Source organism: Sinocyclocheilus rhinocerous, unplaced genomic scaffold (genome assembly GCF_001515625.1).
Source record: "Sinocyclocheilus rhinocerous isolate Xijiao unplaced genomic scaffold, SAMN03320098_v1.1 scaffold551, whole genome shotgun sequence".
In the NCBI taxonomy this organism is placed as follows: Eukaryota; Metazoa; Chordata; class Actinopteri; order Cypriniformes; family Cyprinidae; genus Sinocyclocheilus; species Sinocyclocheilus rhinocerous.
In genome coordinates this window covers 7,107-29,593 of record NW_015624564.1, presented here as the reverse complement: position 1 = coordinate 29,593, position 22,487 = coordinate 7,107, and the positions used below count along the sequence as shown (strand labels likewise).

Genomic DNA, 22,487 nt, shown 5'->3' with positions numbered 1-22,487 from the left:
AATAACATTATTTGATTTATGATTACCCATATCGGTGTAACGTTAGTCAGTCATATTTTGTTATAGGCTCTTAAAATATGTGTTTAGACAGGTCATAGCTTACATTTTCTTGAAATAAACGTCATAAATCGTACATAATGGGAATATTAATTCCAATTTTCTAAACAGTTAACGTTTTCCGCTGTTCTTCGTTAGAAAGTCTGCAAACAACTACGCCGCAGCGAGCGCGTGCGCGCCGATCAAACGCCCATACGTATCAGGATTTAAAGGGACCGCAATCATTTTGATCAAAACAATCTATTTGTGTCTATTGTGTTAATCTGAATAAAGTAAATTGAGAGTTTGCCCATAAATATTGCTTGTGTGTTGTTTCCTATTTCAGCCTCAGGATTTCGCCTACAAATGTCACTTTAGATGCTCTGTACCCTACTGATCGTAACTTGTAAATTTTGTGGGTAAATATCATTAGCTATATGAAAAAAAAGGATAAAGGAAGCTCAATCATGGACACACACAACAACTTTTTAATCAATTATCATTTAAAAATTAAATTGCAGGAATGATGAGCTGTCCGTTTGACAATAAACACTGCAATGTCGTCTTCAATCCAGCAGATGGCAGTAAAGAGAAGACGAAAAGGAATATTAGACCATCTAAGCAAGGGGTCATACGTGTGGTTGTGTATTTACTGTAGCCTACTGTACTGTACAAATAACAGAACACGATCAGAGAGAGGCAGTAATTTTGATTTATTACTATGCACAACCAAATATTGGATTAAATTAATCATGTTAATGATGGCAGTTCGAATGTATATTATGTGATGTATCTATTTATACTATTACATCAAGCTAAACATATTTTCTGGCTTTCTTGTTTTTGGTGGTCACTTATTTTCATGGCACGGCAATGGAAATGAACTGAACTACAGTGTGTACACTTAACCAGCACCATGGACAGCGACCGCTACCATTCAGCACCAGTGTAAAGTGGGCTTCCAACCAAATATTGGATTAAATTAATCATGTTAATGATGGCAGTTCGAATGTATATTATGTGATGTATCTATTTATACTATTACATCAAGCTAAACATATTTTCTGGCTTTCTTGTTTTTGGTGGTCACTTATTTTCATGGCACGCAATGGAAATGAACTGAACTACAGTGTGTACACTGAACCAGCACCTTGGACAGCGACCGCTACCATTCAGCACCAGTGTAAAGTGGGCTTCCTGGAGGAATGAACCGAACCCTTCGCCACTGGAAAGGAAAATACTCAAAATATGACACAGTTACTAAAATAATATGTGATAAACTTTACCTATTAAAGTAATTAGACATTAGATCAGAACAAGCAATATGAAGAAATGAGAATAAGACAATAATGAGACAGCTTTACATTTCTTCCTGTCTTCTGCTCACGGTTGTATGAAAATGGGTAAGAAAGAAATATATATAATTTTTAAGCAGATTAATACAAAACATGTCGATTTTGTTGATTACCTGATATTAAAAAGCACCAGCTGGCAAATAACAACAACAACAATTATAAGAAGAAACAGCAGAAGCAGTAGTTGATCACACACTCTTTTCATCTTCAATTGGCTCCTCTTCTCCATACTCTGTTGTTACAAAAAAGGATAGAAGATTAGTCTGTCAATTTTGCGATAATATCATTATAGTTCTTCATTGTTTCTCCTAAAGATGTAGAGCAAATACATATTATGCAAATATGTGTCATGCCAAAACACACATTAAAAAACTAGACTGTAAAAATCACCTTTTCTCATGGTTGTGGCATCATCATAGGTCTCATTCGTGCAATCTGTGACAAAATACAGAGACAATATCACTCTCTCTAAACTAGAATTAAGTTATATTTGCTCTTCTACTGCATATTTATTTTCGGAATGATAATTTTAGCATGGAAAATTCTCACAATTCAGTCTATCAGTGTTGACATATTCTTCTGGAACCTCTTGGTCCATTTTGTCTGTATAAATGAAAACCAATAAATCATACACTCTAAGAAACGTCCATTAAAACAGTTCTAAACAAATATAGTGGTGAATTTTGATGTGCAGTGGATGGACTTTTCAATGGAGTAAATGTTATTATGTATTATTAACTTGTATTTCAGTCGGAAGCAACAGTTTAAAGTTAAAACACCATGATGGATTTGTTTCTTACAAACACAGTTTTTCCACTTCACAAGATATTAACTAATGGACTGGAGTAGTGTGGATTTACTTGTGGTTTATTGTTTATCAGCTGTTTGGACTCTTATTCTGACGGCACCCATTCACTGCAGAGGATCCATTTGGTGAGCAAATGATGTAATGCTAAATTTCTCCAAATCTTTTCCAATGAAGAAATAAACTCATCTACATCTTGAATAGCCTGAGGGTAAGTATTTTCATTTTTAGTTGAACTTTTCCTTTAATAAGAGAGTTCAGAAATACTGATTTGGATATCTACACTTGTTCAAACCTCCCCCTCAGACTAACACCCGTGTGCTCTCACACTGACTGCAGCTTGCGCAAACACATTTTTACACAAACGCAGCAATGTGGTTTTCACTGATGAATTCTGTGGTTAAAAGCAGGAAGCCTAACAGGATTAACATATCTTTAACTTTAACTGTCAAAAAAGACATGTAGAATCGTTAGACATGTCAGCATAGTAAAACATTTAATATTTTCAACTATAAATTCATCATTTTAACTATTCACAACTACAGTAAAAAATGTTTTCATATTAAAAATAAAGGTGATCATTTCAGAAGCCTCACCCCTCTGAGTGAAGTGATTGTGTCTGTGCTGAATCTCCTCATAAATGGCCTCAGTCGTCGTCCTGTGTCTCCTCTTAGAGAGAGCTGTGAGTGTAGACAGACAAAACTGCTGTCACTTCACAACACATGACTGATCACACACTGAATAAGACACAATATGACAGTCTCTGGATCTCTCCTACCTCTCCTCATCACTCTGTTCTGCTGAATCAGTATAAGCAGTGGCACTAAGAGCAGTAAGAGCACAACTCCCAGTATAATCACAAGCACTGAGGGGACGGAGAGAGACGCTGCTGGAGGAGTTTGTGGAGGAGCGACTGATGTTAAGCGCACTGGAGGAGAAACTGGAGGAGAAGCTGATGATGTTGTGGCAGGAGAAGTGGACACTGACACATCTGGCAAAACAGACACAAACACATTCAAAATTATGAATACATAAAATGATCTAAAGAGTAATATTATTCCTCAGTGTTTGCTGTGACCTGCACAGGTGAGTCCAGCGTGCTCTTTGCGGGAGCAGTCAGTGTGGTTTTTCAGGGAGAGAGGACAGTCCCACAGGTGAATCTCATTCCCTCTGCACTCGACTCTGTTCAGCCACACAACACCTTCACCAGCACCAAAGACTGAATTCCCATCAGCCCTCAGTGCTGCTCCACAACCCAGCTGCCTGCAGACCACCTGAGCATCGCTGATGTCCCACTGATCATCACAGACTGAGCCCCACACAGAGTTATGATACACCTCCAGCCTCCCGGAGCACCGGCCCTCCCCTCCACTCAGTCTGAGAGGAAGATGCTCTAAAACACACATATCATACATGAGGAGACTCATCAGTTATCACTTACCAGCTAGACTATTCACAACTACAGTGCCTTGCGAATGTATTCATACCCCTTCATTTTTTTCACATTTTGTTTTGAAAAAAAATGAATACTTTCGCAAGGCACTGTATATAGTGAAGAAAAAGCTATTAGGCATTAATTTATTATTGCTCTCATTACTAAAACAAAACCTACTCACTTGAACACTGTCTCTGGTGAGGAGATGCTGAACATGTCAGACGACTCTGTGGAGACTCAGTACTCTCTTTCTCTGTGATTATGGCATGCAAGACTCAACAAACCTCTGATTTAGATGGAAACTAAACTTTTATGAAAACTAAATAACAAACACTAAAGTATTCATGATTTTGGTTTACGGTAAAAAAATAAAAATAAAAAAAAAAATTATTAAATTAATTCTTACCAAAGCAAGTGATATTGGCCACCTCATTATCATAACAGTTGTTCTGGCCCCAGGGTAAAGATGGACACTGCCACAAAGTTTTGTCATGTTTTCGACATTTAAGATGATCTAACCAATTAGGAGCAGATCTCAGTCCCACTGAATAACTGGGTTCACTGCCAGATCTTCCACAGTTCAGCTCTTGACAGATCAGACTCGCTGTGTCTCTGTCCATCTGGTTTAAACACACATTTCCCCAGGAACCATTGTAGAAAACCTCCACATTCCCTTCACAGCCTTCAGTTAACCTGATCTCTTTAAACTCTAGATAAAAGATATTGCATTCAATTCAGTTATTTCTATTTTTGTAAATACCTTATTTTGTAAAACTAATAAACTGAAAATTATTTGAATCTAAATCTGAGAAGCTTAATATTTTCTTTTTGGATATTGAAAGTAGCAGCTGCTGGGCAATTATTCTTACTAAAATGTGTGAGACTTTACCTGAGCACATGACTCCTACATCCTCCTTGTGCTGACAGTCATGTTTTCCCCAGCCTGGAGAAGAGCAGCTCCACAGGGACGTCTCATTCCCCTCACACTCCACCTCATCCTGCTAACGACTTTCTACTTCGAGGATCTTGATAGAAATGTAGTGGAGTGAAAAGTACAATATTTGTCTTTCAAATGTAGTGAAGTTAAAGTCATAAGTTTCCAGAAAAAATAATACTCAAGTAAAGTACAGATACTCAAAAAGTGTACTTAAGTACAATACTCAACTAAATGTACTTAGTTACTGTCCGCCTCTGGTCTTCATTATACATAATATAGAGAGTTTATTGGTAGTATAATAGTCTCAGTGTCAAATAAGTTTACCAGAGCAGATGACTCCAACATCTCGTCTATGAGAACATTCAGCTCGACTCCATGAAGAGATGGAACATTTTGAGAGTTTTGTTTCATTCCCGTCACAGTCAAACACATCAGCCCAGATTTCACCACTTCCCTCTCCAAACCAGTCTGATCCCACAACAGACATGTTGTGTGGAGCTGCAGTTGAGAGTTTGTGAAGAGCTGCAGTTCCCCTGATGAGCTTTACTGCCTGGAGAGTATTTATTTGTCATTCAATATTTATCTAAAATATACTACATTTGTTCAAATGTGTAGTTTTATTCTGAAACCCATGACTTCAGTGTGGTGTGAATGTGCTCACCAGAGCAGATGACTCCAACATCTCGACTATGAGAACACTGAGCTCGACTCCATGAAGAGATGGAACATTCTGAGAGTTTTGTTTCATTCCCGTCACAATCAAACACATCAGCCCAGATTTCACCACTTCCCTCTCCAAACCAGTCTGATCCCACAACAGACACAGCAATCCCACAATTCAGCTGTCTACAAAGGACACTGGCAGCTCTCATATCCCAGCATGCATCACACACTGTTCCCCACTCATTGATGAACCGAAGCTCCACTCTTCCAGAACAAGAGTCTGAACTGTTTACCAGTCTGAGATCAGTGTAACCTGGATAAAGGTTATTGAAACAAAAACAAAACATACAAGTTTAAGAAGACTTAACCTTCTTTGGAAAAGAGAATGGATTTTTTTCTGTATATATTACATGTAAAGAGAGGTCAAATTTTACTCAACCAGAGCATATTACTCCTACAGCATTTTCATGGGAACAGTGTTTATGTGAAGAGCTGGATCTAGAACAGAATTCAAAGTATGATTCATTTCCTCTGCACTGAATCTCGTGTTTCCACATCTGAGTGTCTCCTTTGCCAAAAGCAGCTGCTCCCAGCACCTGTACAGGAGCCCCACAGTCCAGCTCTCTACACACAACCTCTGCATCCTGCTGGTCAAAGGCAGCGGCACACACTGACATCCACGTCTTTATTTGAAGTATCTCTAACCTCCCAGCACAAAGATGAGAACCATTAACGAGTCTGGGGAGGCGACCTGTGAGTTTACATGATATAAATACATATCAACATAACTATTTAATTATTAAGATAAGGACAACAATTCTGTTCAGTTTTTTTTCTCTCTATCAAAACATTTAGGAAGATTGGACAGTCTTACCTAAGCAGATAACTCCAGCATCTTCATCATGATTACAGTTATTATCACCCCATCCTTCTGATGTACAGTCCTTCAGTGTTGACTCTGATCCAGTACACTTCACTTCATCCATCCAGATTGGTCCTGATCCTTGTCCAAAGTGAGCAACACCAACTGCACGTAACGCTCTACCACAGTTCAGCTCTTTACACACCAGTCCAGCAGCTTTAGTATCCCAGCCATCATCGCAAACTGTTCCCCACTGACCATCATGATGAACCTCCACTCTACCAGCACAGGGACTGTTACCACCAACCAACCTCACGTTGCCTGTACACAATAGACATGAGCGTCTTTTGCATAAACATTCACAGGAAACTCATGCTCTCAAATTACCTGATAAATGAAGTGGGACCAAATGTAAAAAAAAAAAAAAATAATTGAAAAAGTTTTTCTGATTAAATCAAATTGTAAAAGCAGCACCTAAAATATTACTTCTTTCTTTCTTTCGTTAACAGCTGTTTTGAGTAATTTATCCAATACAAAGAGTGTAAGTACAGAGCAGAAACTATAACACAAAACCCCCTGCCCCATGATAGGCTACAGTGAAGTAAAAACAAACTAAACCTAATAAAGCAGAGCTTAAAGACGTAAGTAAGTAAATAAATAAATAAATATATAACACCAGTAAGAAATCTGTAAGTTAAACATTAAACCCTACTTAGGTTAATTATTTTCCCAGAAACTCTTTGGCCCTTAACTGAAGATTCATCGACCTGCAGTGTTGAGTGTGACGACTGTGGACATTAAGAGGACTGTCAGACAGATCTTCATCTTCCTCTTCCTCTGCTCTACTACTTCTCATCAGCTCTCAGTGACTATGAAGAAAAAGAGACTTCTTGTCTCACTCAGGGTGAACTTTCAAGAGTTAACAGACAAAATCACCTAACAGCTTCAGTGACAAACTTCTCTTCAGACAGAAGAATTTTCAGCTTTCTTTATATACATCAAGAGAACATCAATACTGATGAACAGGACTCCTCCTCCACCTCACAGAGAGACAGAAAAGCTGCAAAAGTTAAAGTGCTGACAAAGTCCCCCAGCTGTCATGAGACTGATTGTGGGAAACACTTAAGTGTACATTCAGCATCAAAGTCTGACACCTGCAGAGAAGAGATACAAGCACTGATAACTAACTGCTGATGACAAACACTGACAACGGCCCTGGCTTGAGGAGCACTGGGTGTTTATCATATGCTAAGAAAGAGAGACATAGCACTATAGGACACATAGGACAATTTGTGAAAAACAAAACACATTATTTCACAGAATTATACTGAACGTTTGCTTTTTGTGTACCCATATTGAAATAAGATTTTTTTATTTTTTTTTTAAATCCACGCACATAGTCAGAAAAGTCTGATTTTAACTCTTTAATAGAAAACATGGACATCTATTCAAAACAATCAAATAGGAAGCGAAGCTAAAACAAATATATGAAACAAACAGGGTCTCTGTTTTAAAAAAGCTCTATTGTAAACAATTAGTTTTTCAGCTCAGAGTGCATGTCATGTGTTTGTGACTGTCAGAAACCCCCTCTGCAGGACATAAAGTGAACAACATTCTTTTTCGATAATTGCTCAGAGCTGATGTTTGTAAAAGTAGACTATACCCCAAGTAGATTCCAACGAATTTTAGCAAAATGTAAAAGTCCACCAGCATTGGGTCTACATTTGAAAGTAACATTTTCATAAGTTGAAGGTGCTGTGAACTGTTACAGATTGGGGTGGTGGCAGCTTAAAGGCAAAGATTCTGAACTCATCACAATTATATACAAAATGATTGAATGAAAATTAGTTTTTTGTTCTCGCAAATTTATAAGGCTACATGACAGAAATGTATCAATGTAAAATGCAATACATTTAGAAAAGGCCATGAAAGCAAAGCATTTTTTTCTCTCAGAAATTGCAACTGATTTAGAAGATTTTGATACACAATGTGACAGAAAATTGGTGGATTGCAGTATATAGATCTTAAACACTTAAACTCTGCAGGCCACTTAAAACGCTGATTCGAGGCAGTGGGTGTGGTTTACGTTATTCAGTCCATCCCCGTTTTACTGGATCCTCCTCCACATCATCATAGTCTGTTATTAGAAAACAAGAGAAAATTCATGTATCAGCGTGCTTTAAAAATTATAATGAACACGATGTTTCAGTCAGTTTAAATGAGCTTTTGTGACATCAGAAATGGTTAGAATAAGAGAAACTGATAAAATAAAGCTAATGTAAAAACCAAACCAAAATTATTCAGTAACAAAAGGTGTTAATAACGTACCAAACATGTCACTCATATATTCCCTGACATTCTTCACATCATCATACTCCTCCTGAACACCTTCTGATATAAATGTGGCTACTATTAATAACATTAAAAAACAGTCTTCATACTTTGCATGCCACTATCATTTGAAGCAAAAATAAGAAGGGAAAAAAAACCGTTCTCATGTAGAAATGTATAATTCAAAACCCACACCTGCTTTATCATTGCAGAACTGCGGTACAATAACGACATCATCATAGTTTTCTGGTAAGTCATCTACAACAATATAAAGAAAACTTAAATGCATCCATTAATGTACAAAATATTGGATTTTGAAACCGTATATATGTATAATAAAATTTATATTAATATAAAGTGTTAAAAATTTGCATTTAGTCTAGAAATAATTAAAATAAATAAACCCGTAGCATAATGTCTCCGTTCAGCATTGATTACTTCATCATAATTCTCTGGTGTGATTTGTTGCTCTACTTACTAAATCATTTAACAGGAATAAACAAACTAATTTATAGGGCAAATTGGAAATTAAATTAACTGAAATCCTGCCGTCAGTTAACAAAATCACTGACCTGTTCGACCTTTAATGGTGGTGTCATTATAGTAGTCAGTTTTCACTTCTACTGCAGTTTTTGCTTTGAAAAAGAAAATACATGCATATATTATTATTATTAATAATAATAATAATAATAATAATACCTTATCTAAATTATGTACTGAATGATTTATAGAAATTAAACTCTGCTAAGATGGATGTTTTTAATTAATTTAACATACATACTTTTCTGTATGTAAAGGATAACATTATTATATTTCAGTCCTCTAACCTGAAAGAAGCTCATCAGCATCTTCATACCCAGATACAACACTTCCTGTTATGAAGTAATAGAACAATCAGAAACAAGTTTACAATCACAATTCAGCCCCCCCCGCCCCATATCCTTTAGCTCATATAACATTAACCATATCATTACGTGTGACACAAAGAAGGTCCCACAAATAAATCATTGTGATTTACTCCACTCACCCTCTGAATAAAGAGATTACCATGTGGATCTCCACAATTCTGACACTATGACACTTACTCACCCCTTTGAGTGAAGAGACTGTGTCTATTAGTGGGTCTGTGCTGAATCTCCTCATAAACGGCCTCAGTCATCATAGGAGTTTGTGGAGGAGAGACTGATGTTGAGCGCACTGGAGGAGAAACTGGAGGAGAAGCTGATGATGTTGAGGCAGGAGTAGTGGACACTGACAAATCTGACAAATCTGGCAACACACACACATTAAAATCATGATTGTCTTGAAAACACAAGTTTATCTATAAAATGTTCAAATTATTAATATTTGTCAGTGTTTTGTTGTGACCTGCACAGGTGAGTCCAGCGTGCTCTTTGTGGGAGCAGTCAGTGTGGTTTTTCAGGGAGAGAGGACAGTCCCACAGGTGAATCTCATTCCCTCTGCACTCAACTTTGTTCATCCACACAACACCTTCACCAGCACCAAAGACTGAATTCCCATCAGCCCTCAGTGCTGCTCCACAACCCAGCTGCCTGCAGACCACCTGAGCATCGCTGATGTCCCACTGATCATCACAGACTGAGCCCCACACAGCGTTATGATACACCTCCAGCCTCCCAGAGCACCGGCCCTCCCCTCCACTCAGTCTGAGAGGAACATGATCTAAAACACACACATCAAAAATCACTGACCAGCTTCAGCACAACATTTACAACAATAAGGATACAACCTGTTTTCTAACAGTTTAAATCTGTTTAATTTAGCCCTCTATAGGAGTAATTTTGAATTTACAGCGTAAAAAATAATTGACTTTATATTTTATATATATTTAGGAGTAAAATCATTTTCCAAAATTTGTTTTCTTCATCTGACCTTTGACCTTTTTTTAGGGATCCATCATTTATAACTGACTTTGTCCCATTAGGGTAAAACACATTGTGTTTTATCTTGGAATTTCAAATCAATTATCGTAGCACAAGTGAAAGTCAACAAGACTCTTCTTTTTCAGTGTACCCCACACAACCCACACATAAGTAGATGTTGACTTGAACAGTCATCATTGGAGCATCGCTGTCTGTCAGTATAGTAATGCCAATAGACACTGGCATCTTTCCTGACCTCTGGTTGTTGTATGGATCACATCTTTCAAACTGGCATACAATAATGTACCCAAATGCCTGACTTCCACAACAACCTATTCTTCATCACTGCCCTCACCCTCATTGCTTCTATCCTCCTTGGTCCTCAACAACTTGTTTTATTACTACAACCTGATTTTCTGATGCACTCATATCACTATCATCAATACTTTATGAAATAAGTACAGATTTGTCTCTCCATCTTCCAAAAATCGAACAAAAATGAACCTAAAACATATGCATAAAGGCTATTATACTGCCCGCCAATGCTGGTCAATAGTGCCAGCTACACAAAATATGCATCACATTATAGGACATATATTGGACACACTATAGCACAAGATATGCATCACATCTGAGTTGTTTTTATAAAAGTGCATTAAAAATAACAAAAAAACTTTAGAAAACACATTTGGATGTACAATTATATTTTTTATAACTTGAATTTATATGCATTTTCTAGTCTAAAATGAGCTCACTATGGAGCCTTGAGAGCATGTGACCTAACATGTGCTAATGTCTCCTTTACTACTTATTTACCAAAAATTTGAAGCACATGGCTAATCAATTTTAATTTTACTGGTTGAAGGGGATGTAATTTGACATCACTAAACATCAAACTATGCCTTTGTCTCTTTGTTTATTTTGAATACGCGCCCTCCAGCGGCGAAAATTACATATTGTGCCTTTAAATGCAATTATCTTAGTGGCATTTATAAATGACGATATCCCATAGAGGGTTAATGAAATAAAAATAAAAAGTGCGCATATGTAAATAATTTATAAAATACAAACATATAATAACCTTACTTGTACACTGTCTCTGGTGAGGAGATGATGAGGTAGCACATGTCAGATGACTCCGCGGAGACTCATGACTTTCCTCCTCTGAGATTACAAAAAAATTTAATTTGTGAACATCACAAATCAAGGACATTTTACTTTATAAATAATACATAAAATAATCATATTTAAACATACAAAACATGACAATTTCAAACCATCTTAAATCGGTTAAATATCATCTTACCTGAGCAGGTGATCTTTGCCACTTCATCGTTATTACAGTAGTTTTGACCCCAGGGTGAAGAAGGACACTGCCATAAAGTGGAGTCATGTCGTCGACATTTAAGTTTATCAAGCCAGTTACGAGACTTCAGTCCCTCTGAATGTTTGGGTACACTGCCAGATCTTCCACAGTTCAGTTCTTGACAGATCAGACTCGCTGTGTCTCTGTCCATCTGGTTCCAGCACACATTACCCCAGGATCCATTATAGAAATCCTCCACATTCCCTTCACAGCCCTCAGTTAACCTGATCTCCTTAAACTCTAGATACAAAAGCATGAGAATCAACCTCCAGTCTGTTAATTAGGAATCGGAATAAAGAAGAATTTAACAATTCCTCCATTACTATTTTTGTGTGTGTGTGTTTATTTTGGAAAAAAATAAATGCAGTTCCATTACCAAATAATGATATAATTAATGATAAAAACTTTTAAGATAATTTCAACAATTCCAGTCTTTTTAGAGGCAATTTGAATATATTATCAATGCTAAACAAAAAATGTGCAAAAATATTTCAGTCATTAAAACTATTGATCAAACGCAAAATGTGTATCTTTAGCTTTCCTTTGTTACATGAACATCCAGTCATTAAATACACTGATTTAAGTCTCAGTTGTAAACTTCATGTTTTTATTCATTATGGAATCAGACACTGGTTACGTCACTAAAAGAACCAAGTCATTTGAGTCATCTGGGAATTAGACTGGTCGTGCTGTGTTCAGCAGTGTTGTGCTGCAGCACCAATAAGGAAGTAGTACAGCATTCCATCCACATCAGGACATTTAATGTGCAAGAACCAGAATCAGTTCTGTTTTTTTATTTTATTTTTGATGGATGATGAAACTGCATCTGAATAAGAATCAATTCTCAGTTGATTAATAGTGTTCTTAACGTACAATGCAAATTCAATGGATATTGCTAACCATCAGTGCCATACTGTATATGGGTTATTGAAATACTATTATTTAAATTATCGTTTGCTGTTTACCTGAGCACATGACTCCTACATCCTCCTTGTGTTGACAGTCATGTTTTCCCCAGCCTGGAGAAGAGCAGCTCCACAGGGACGTCTCATTCCCCTCACACTCCACCTCATCCAGCCATATGGGTCCAGAACCAGGACCAAACCAGGCTGGTACCTGCTGGTTACTGAGGGCCACTCCACACTGCAGCTGTCTGCACACCACATGAGCATCTTTAATATCCCAGGAGTCGTCACACACTGTCCCCCATGAGCCGCTGTGAAAAACCTCCAGCCTCCCTGCACAGCCTCCCCCAGAACCCATCAGCCTGATGGACCCGCGACCTGATATTCAGAGAAAGAAAAACACATTAATGGTCACGAACGACTGAAAAATCTGTCCAGATGTTGTTTTTCTCACCAAGGCAGGTGATTGACAGCTGCTGTGTGGAGCTGCAGTTGAGAGTTTGTGGAGAGCTGCAGTTCCCCAGATGAGCTTCACTCCCAGAGCACTGGAAGCCCGTCACACACTCATGACTGTGTTCAGGACTGGATGAAGAGGAGCCGTAGAAGTTCAGCACAGAGCCACAGCCCAGCTGTCTGCAGACCACAGAGGATTCAGTGAGACTCCAGGAGTCCAGCAGAACTCTCCTCCAAACCTGATAGATGAAAACTTCCACCTCCCCCTCACACTGTCTCTCTCCAGACAACCGCACCAGACCATCATGACGAGCCAGAGAGGAATCTAAGGAGAAGATGTGGCAATTTATTAAGATATTGCATGGTAATTTATAACATATTTTTCAATAAAATCATCTCACTAGAGCAGACGACTCCAACATCTCGACTATGAGAACATTCAGCTCGACTCCATGAAGAGATGGAACATTCTGAGAGTTTTGTTTCATTCCCGTCACAATCAAACACATCAGCCCAGATTTCACCACTTCCCTCTCCAAACCAGTCTGATCCCACAACAGACACAGCAATCCCACAATTCAGCTGTTTACAGAGGATACTGGCAGCTCTCATATCCCAGCATGCATCACACACTGTTCCCCACTCATTGAGAAACTGAAGCTCCACTCTTCCAGAACAAGAGTCTGAACCGTTTTCTAGTCTGAGATCAGTGTAACCTGAATAAAGAAGAGAGAGAATATAAATAAAGCATAATCCAGTTGACAAAGAAATTATGCTTAATTGAAAAAAAATTAAAAAGACCCTGAATATTGATACTTAACCAGAGCAGATCAGTCCCACAATGTTGTCACTGCTGCAGTTGTGTTTGTGTGATGATGATAATGAACAAAATGAAATCTGAGATTCATTTCCTCTGCACTGAATCTCTTGTGTCCACATCTGAGCGTCTCCTTTGTCAAAAGCAGCTGCTCCCAGCACCTGTACAGGAGCCCCACAGTTCAGCTCTCTACACACAACCTCTGCATCCTGCTGGTCAAAGGCAGCATCACAAACTGACATCCACGTCTGATCATCCATTATCTTCAATCTCCCAGCGCACAGATGAGATCCATTAACAAATCTGGAAGGTTTATCACCTGTTTGTTTTACGTACATGAACCACAGTGCACAGTAGACAAAAATAGATAAATACCATCATAGCAATGCAAAAATGTATTGCAGAATTCCAGAAAAAAACACAATAATTATTTGTGTCACTATGTCCATGGACAACGAGTTAAATGATTTACCCGAACAGATGACTCCAGAATCAGAATTGTGAGTACAGTCGTGTTTGCTCCATCCTGATGACCCACAGTTCTTCACCGTTGACTCTGATCCAGTACATAACACAAGACTCATCCAGATTGGTCCTGATCCTTGTCCAAAATGAGCAGCACCCAGAGCATCTACAGGTTCTCCACAGTCCAGCTCTCTACACACCACTGCAGCATCAGGCATATCCCAGCCAAGATCACACACTGTTCCCCACTGACCTCTATGAAACACTTCCACTCTACCAGCACAGCGACTGTTGTCACCAACTAACCTCACATTTTTTTTATCTAAATGAGAAGAGAGAGACTATGAGTAAAAGGTAAGATACTTAATAAATATTATTCTTATATTATTTTAACTCTTACCAGCACATAGCATCCCCTGGTAGTTGTCATGTGAACAGTTGTTTTCATGTGATGGTGATGTTGGACAGAGGTGAATCTGAGATTCATTTCCTCTGCACTGAATCTCTTGTGTCCACATCTGAGTGTCTCCTTTGTCAAAAGCAGCTGCTCCCAGCACCTGTACAGGAGCCCCACAGTCCAGCTCTCTACAAACAACCTCTGCATCCTGCTGGTCAAAGGCAGCATCACACACTGACACCCACGTCTGATTATGAAGTATCTCTAACCTCCCAGACCAACTGGAGTTTTTAGTAAGCCTGATGCCTGAAGTAGTAAGAGACCGGAAATGTTCAATGTTAAGTCGTATAGATTTGGAAAAACATATGGGTGAGTGAATTAAATTTTGGGGTGAACAAAAATTAAAGCAGGAGGATTATTACCGATGTAAACACAGGGCAGGGTTTGGAACAGCTTACCTGAGCAGATGACTCCCGCATCTTTAGTATGATCGCAATCATAAATACCCCAGTCTACTGACCCACAGTTCTTCAGTGTAGACTCTGATCCAATACATGTTGAGCAATTTGTCCAGATTGGTCCTGATCCTGGTCCAAAATGAGCATCACCCAGTGCATCTACAGGTTCTCCACAGTCCAGCTCTCTACACACCACTGCAGCATCAGCCATATCCCAACCAATGTCACACACTGTTCCCCAATGACCTCTGTGAAGAACCTCCACTCTACCAGCACAGCGACTGTTACCACCAACCAACCTCACTCTCATAATGTCTATGTAATAAATAGGGACAGATGAGGAAAAAAATAGACAAAGTATAAAAATGATGGAGAAAAAAGCACCACACAAAGGGAAAAAATCTACTGTGACAATTCAATATTTAATTTACAGTTTGGGGACATTAAATTGGATTTTAGTTTATTTGAAAAATGATCAAACCTGCACACACTAGTCCAACATGAGAACAGTTGTTTTCATGTGATGGTGATATTGGACAGAGGTGAATCTGAGATTCATTTCCTGTACAATGAATCTCTTGTAAACCCCGGGTCTGATTGCGAAGTATCTCTAAACTCCCAGAAGAGCGAGAACCTCCAACCAGCCTGACTTCTGAAAAAACAACCTTTAAATTAGGGAATTTAAATTCTGCATCATATATCATAAATCATATTTTCTTTGATCTAATGAAATAAAATAAATGTACTATGAAAACATATAAATATCAACAAAACCTCCTCCTCTAGCACCAAAAGGCCTTCACTGAAAGCAAGCTAAAATGGCTCATATCACATTGGTATGGTTATACTGTATGTCAGAAATCTGAATACATAGTGTCATTAACACTCCGCTCACATTTTCATGTCAATAACGTCTAATTTGGCCAGCCCAGTTGCAGTGAGGAAATAAAGAGGATTAAGGACAGAAATTAACAAGCTGAAATAGGATAAAAGGTAGTATAAAACTGAAGGGTTAATTTCATACAGTTTGTTTTTCTTACACTGACCTGACAGCCTGTGTGTTCACAGAGGTGGTTACAGAAAATAAAATTATGACTATTCTACTTTTGGTGAAATTGTTCTGTATAATAAAGACAGGGTTTTTAGCTTACCTGAACAAATGACATGAGCATTCTTATCAAGACACACATCAGGATAACTTGATTGGATCAATCCACATTTCTTAAGTGTGGACTCAGATCCAGTGCACGCCACATTTTTCATTGAGATCGGTCCTGATCCAGGTTCCAAACGAGCAACGTACAACAATTAAATAAAACTGCTTTTGCATTTTGAATTCCTACCAGAACACATTAAGTCAATGGTGTGCTCATGAAAACAGCTGCCTTTGACTGATAGTGATGTTGGGCAGGAGTGAATCTGAGATTCATTTCCTATGCACTGAATCTCTTGTGTCCACATCTGAACGTCTCCTTTGCCAAAAGCAGCTGCTCCCAGCACCTGTACAGGAGCTGTCCACATCTGAGTGTCTCCTTTGCCAAAAGCAGCTGCTCCCAGCACCTGTACAGGAGCCCCACAGTCCAGCTCTCTACACACAACTTCTGCATCCTGCTGGTCAAAGGCAGCGGCACACACTGACATCCACGTCTGATCATGAAGGATCTCTAACCTCCCAGAGCAGTGAGAACCTCCAACCAACCTGACTTCTAAGACAACCAAAATGAACAAAAATCATGGCTTATAGAAAAATAAAATTATAGCCTTTGAAAAACAAAAAAACACAACATAGATTAACACAAATATGGAATTTTATATATCTTTCTCAAGTCAATATTTGAATAATTAAAATCTACTTCTTTAAAGGCCAATGTACTGTAGAAGCACAAAAATCTTACATAGATGTGAATTATAATATGGAAAATATATTACCTGAGCAGATGACTCCATTATCTTTAGAATGATCACATCTACTTTTACCCCATCCTAATGACCCACAGTTCTTCAGTGTGGACTCTGATCCAGTACACATGACATAACTCATCCAGATTGGTCCTGAACCTGATCCAAAATGAGCAGCACCCAGGGCATCTACTGGTTCTCCACAGTCCAGCTCTCTACACACCACTGCAGCATCAACCAAATCCCAAAAATCACCACACACTGTTCCCCACTGACCTCTATGAAGCTTCTCCGCTCTGATGATACAGAAGTACAGGCATCCTCTCAGCCCCCTTAATGAGAGAGAAAGAGGCCCAACACCCTCCAATCACACTCGCTATTACCTTATTAGACACAACAGAGGAAATCATCAAACAACTTCAGTGACAAATCAGAGGACGCTTTTCTGATTTTCTCCATATACTGTATAGGTACATCAGTGCTGATGAACTCCTCCTCCCCACACATCAAGACGCCTCACTGAGGGGAAGCGCATGCACACTCACACACACACACTCTCACACACACACACACACACACGCACACACGCACACACACACACAGTGTATACATATATAGAGAGAGAGACTTACAGGAGACAGGAAACTCTCCAGTTTATTTACAGCTTCAAAGCCCAACACCTGCAGAGACGAGATAAAAGCACTGATAACTAACTGTCCTAAAAATGTCCTAAAAAACAGTATACATATGTTAGCATGACATTAAACTCAACTCTCTAAAATTAATAAAATTGTAAAATGGCATTAAGAAAGTTAAGAAATGAGCATAAAATTTAGTGAAACCTTCCGTCTAAACATAATTTCTCTGACTAATATGAAATCTACCTAATTCCACAAAAGTGGCTTCAGATGGCCCACAAAAAACATAATTCTCATTCTGTAAAGACAAGCATGTTGTTCATCTTGTGACCAGTAGAGAGAGTCTGTGTGCTCCATTTCTGCTAAAGTAATCTGTACTACACATTCATCCTTCCAGAATGTGGACCAGAGATTTGGCCATCTAGTCAAAGTTCTGTAGGTGAGACTATGCCTCTTAAAGCTACTTAGAAGAAAGTGCAAATACAATGTTTGCCACACTTAAATAAGTGAAAATTAAAATGCCCCTCCTACTTGACAGACAGTGGAGAACTCTCAGGGCACTGGCCTTCTCTGGTAAATAAATAAATAAATACATACATACATATTTTTCCCCTTTCAGTGACGTTTACAAGCAAAGTCTGAACTCCACTCTGTAGAGCTATATGCTGTGCTGATGCCATCTACAGAAAAGCAGTAATGACATCATCATCGGGTGTTCTCTCTTTTACAATGTTATTTCTAGATTAGCACAAACAAAGAGAATGTCTACAATTATCAATTTAAGAAAGAAAGTGTTTGAAATAAGGTGGTTTCAGCAGCTATCCAAGAAGCTCTACAGTATGGGTTTGATTTAGGTAGGTTTAAAGCTACTCTTGTTTGATTTTCAAGGCTTGAATAAAAACTACCACAACATTACAGTACTGTTAAGTTGTAAAGTATTTTTATAGTATAATTGGCCTATGTTTGGTGTCAAAGTGAACATAATTATCAAATCAGCTGACTGTCTCCAAGGTGAAGAGAACACTGTCACAAACCTGATTTATATGTGGCGCACCATTGTGGACTCACTCAACACCAGATCCTCAACTCTTCAGCTCTTGACAGATCAGACCTGTGTTATTATACTGTACTTTCACCAAAACAAAACATACAAACGTTGTGAAAATACCCACTCGTTTACCTGTAGCCTCAAAATGTCAAATAATGTACAACATAAATTGATTGGAGGTTTAAAAAACCTGCCAAATGCAACCAGGCCACATTACAAGACTTAATTTAATTGAAAATATATGGCAATAATGGTCAATTTACAACTAACACCAAAGGTTTCACTTAAATAATTAGTGACTGTCTATATTATTTCGACTGCCTACAGCAGCAGTAAACTGATTGGAGCAGCATGAGCACAAGGAGACTCTTGATAGGAGGACATGATTTATGAAGAAGAAACTTTTAGCTCATGACTATAATTTTATCTGTAACCTATAAAAAGTAACATGCAAGTAATACCATAAATTTAATACCATATTATATCAGATTTGCTTTAATCATATGGGCAAGTAGCCAACAACCCTTTACGTTTCTATTACTGCAATCTATTACTTCATCTGTATCCATGAGATGGCAGTAAAAAGCCGTAAAATCCAAGGAAAGAAAATTATTACCTATTGTTCACTTTGACACCAGCAGGGGACTGAAATCACACAACTGAAACGTGCTGGATCAGTTTAAACTGACTTAGAGACTTCCGAGGTGGGGTTTTGTTTTTCTGCCTGTCTGTCTGTCTAGACAAAAATAAATCAAAGCATAATGAATGAGTATAGCACTTACAAATAAAACCAGCGTGAATAGTCAATAGCCTATAATTTACCTTTTATATGCTAATTTATGTTAATGGTATCCTGGTCAATTAAACCTATTATAATCTTAATAGAATCAAGTGATAATATTACCTTGATAAAATAGTCGCAGAACACAGGATTTTTTTTTTTTACATTTATTGCCCAACACAATGGACATCAGGTCTGGTATTATATCAGCAGGAACCTCATGACTTTGTTGTGTTGTGCCAGGTTGTGAAATTTGTGCAAGAATTTCAAAGCTACAGAGCTACAAATTCTGATGTTACTGTTTTATGCATATTAATGTTTATTATTAATATTATTGAGTGATGAGTGAATACACAGCAACTCACACACCCACCATACACACTTGGTACTACAACGCAAACAAATATATATTTTCAAATCAACCAGCAAGTACACAAACACATCCACAAAGACAAAACACATATCCATCCACTCATCCTCTGCAAGCAACAAAAATACTTAAACAGGTTTTTTCAGACTTTATCTTATCATCTTATCCTTTTTTACTTCTTATTGCATTGCTCATTGTTACATTATGTGTTCTTTTCTAAATCTTTACCACTAGTTCACATACTGTTTGTTTAAACACTAGTATGGTTAAAATATGAGCACTTTTACGTTGCTTCAGTCCTGGTATCCAGTGTAGTGAAAAAAAAAAATTTAATTAAAAAAATGGGTTGGCGCACACAGTTGGCCATTCGTGGCCTAGTGCGGCTCATTCCCTCGAGAAAAATGTTGGGCAATGAGAGTTGTCTTCTAAGGCAAAGAGGTCGACCTCTGCCTTCCCAAAGACATCCCAGATCATTTGAACCATTTGGGGGTGGAGCCTCCATTCCTCTGGAGGCATGCTGCCGCAGAACAACATGTCCACTCCCTGGTTCAATTTGTCCAGCATGTGCACTGCCTTCAAGGAGCTCAGGTTGCTCTGTGTTTATGAGGAGGCGCCTCACCATCTTGTATTGGATTGTATTGCATCTTGTACTCACCACTGTCTTGGCGGGTTTTGAAGGTCACCACTGTCATGTTGTCTGATCAGACAAGGACGTGGTGCCGCTTTAGTGATGTTAGGAAGGTTTTGAACATGCAGTATAGTGCATGTTCATTATCGTGATATATCGTATTACCAAATACTGGCACATGTCTAATAACATGTTATTAAAATCAAAAGTTGTAACTATTATTTAATGGACCCGAGCTAACATGAACTAAAAGCAGGAATTTTTTTTTTTTTACAAAGAATAACTTCTGTAACAAATGTAGCTATTGCTCATTGTTAATGAAAATGCATTAATTAAGGTTAACTAATGAGACCTTATTGTAAGGTGTTACATATTGTTCTTTACAATTCTTTTGCACTTTAATCTGTTTGAAATATTTGTTTACTTTATACATTTTTGTGCATTGCTTTATTGTATTTAAATCATGTCCAGTTCTTTGTTCTATTAAAAAGTTATCAAACCTGTTATATTATGAGAAAACTTTTTTGTAATTTGTAACAAAATACTTTTTGATGTATATGTGCCCATCTCTGCCTACAGGTTGGGCGAATTAAAAAACTTTCGTTACTTAGACTTTCTCTAATCAAGTTGCATACGAACCTTTGCTTTAAAGTTTCTATTACTGCATTTCATATGTCTCCACGAGATGGCAGTAAAATCCACAGAAAGAAAGTTATTACCTGTTGTTCACTTTGACACCAGCAGGAGACTGAAATCACACAACTGAAAGTAGAGGTCTGCATTCCCGCGGCTCCAGGGAGTTCCGGGCAAGATGGCGTGTTGAACAGTCACTCGCGTCAGAGACGGAAGCAAAATTGTCCCAAATCTTGATTTTCTGCTTATAAAGACGCTCCAAACAATTAAAAAAGTATGATCAAACCGGCCAGACTGACAATTAAAGAGGGGGACAGTGAAAAGAAGCAAGCTGCGATGAGCACTAAGATTTTCGAACAATCTGCTGACCATGACTACGATATGGAGGTTAGCACAATCACTAAAAGAAAAGACTCCACGCCGACAACTCCGAGTAAGATTCCAGCTGGGAAAAAGAGCAAAACTACATTAAAGGAAAATGAGGTCTCTAACCTGACCATACTGGAAGCCATTCAGAGTTTGGAAACGAACTTCAATGAGCAACTGACGCAACTTCGAGAGCAAGCTAAACAGAGTAGCAGCATGATTGCTAGCCTAACGAAAGCCGTGCAGTTCAATGCCGAAGAAGTTAAGGAATGCAAGGGGAAAGTTATCGAGCTGGAAAAGTGTAACGAACGTTTGTGCAAAGAAAATCAAGAGCTTAAGGAGAGAATCAGGGACCAGGAGAGATACAAGATGCGATGGTGTCTGAAACTGAAAGGCTTGTCGGAAAGAAAGGACGAGAACGTTAGAGCCGACGTCATACAACTGTTCAGTGAGATCGCCCCTGACATGGAACAGCGACAGCTCGAAGAAGCAATCGACATTGTGCACAGAGTCGGACGAAAGGAAGACAACAGGAATAGACATGTAGTTGTCTTATTTGTCCGGAGACTCGTCAAAGAGGAATTATGGCGTCGCTGCAAGGATGCCCCGGTATGCAGAGAGAAAGGCGTCCGCCTCGCCGAGATGCTACCGCTAGAGGATAGAGAGGCAAGGAAAAAACTCTGGCCGCAAATTGAACAGGCTCGTCGGGATGGAAAGCGTGCTTACTACCGCGGACCGTACGGATACATAGAGGGTCGTCGAATTGGTTAAACGAAGGAAAGGTTTGATCTACTGACACTAGATGTAAAAGGAGTGTGTTAAGAGGACATGGGACTATTTTTGTATTTGTTAATCAGCGTACACACACACACACACACGCACACACGCACACACACACACAGTGTATACATATATAGAGAGAGAGACTTACAGGAGACAGGAAACTCTCCAGTTTA

General features: G+C 38.5%; 2 protein-coding genes across 2 annotated transcripts; both read right to left on the bottom strand.

Annotated features, from left to right (window-relative positions):
• Nucleotides 1–1,579: 1,579 nt before the first annotated feature.
• LOC107743921 (antigen WC1.1-like) lies at nucleotides 1,580–6,949 on the bottom strand. The gene is made up of 14 exons (XM_016557374.1): nucleotides 6,861–6,949; nucleotides 6,106–6,437; nucleotides 5,671–5,982; nucleotides 5,230–5,544; nucleotides 5,054–5,118; nucleotides 4,521–4,629; nucleotides 4,038–4,340; nucleotides 3,813–3,884; nucleotides 3,274–3,589; nucleotides 2,975–3,195; nucleotides 2,793–2,876; nucleotides 1,941–1,994; nucleotides 1,782–1,826; nucleotides 1,580–1,623 (listed from the first exon to the last, which is right to left on the bottom strand). The coding sequence occupies exons 1-14, from the start codon at nucleotides 6,947–6,949 to the stop codon at nucleotides 1,580–1,582; spliced, it is 2,361 nt and encodes a 786-aa protein (XP_016412860.1).
• A 1,231-nt stretch (nucleotides 6,950–8,180) lies between these two features.
• On the bottom strand, nucleotides 8,181–20,526 carry LOC107743912 (scavenger receptor cysteine-rich type 1 protein M130-like). Its single transcript, XM_016557364.1, has 23 exons — nucleotides 20,385–20,526; nucleotides 19,958–20,013; nucleotides 17,700–17,747; nucleotides 17,428–17,450; nucleotides 17,098–17,363; nucleotides 16,729–16,874; nucleotides 16,512–16,668; nucleotides 15,650–15,820; nucleotides 15,169–15,483; nucleotides 14,714–15,016; nucleotides 14,321–14,635; nucleotides 13,853–14,167; nucleotides 13,433–13,747; nucleotides 13,033–13,356; nucleotides 12,639–12,956; nucleotides 11,614–11,913; nucleotides 11,394–11,471; nucleotides 9,793–10,107; nucleotides 9,514–9,693; nucleotides 9,252–9,296; nucleotides 8,620–8,682; nucleotides 8,422–8,502; nucleotides 8,181–8,230 (listed from the first exon to the last, which is right to left on the bottom strand). Exons 1-23 carry the CDS (start codon nucleotides 20,524–20,526, stop codon nucleotides 8,181–8,183), a joined length of 4,326 nt encoding a protein of 1,441 aa, XP_016412850.1.
• Between the last annotated feature and the right edge of the window lie 1,961 nt (nucleotides 20,527–22,487).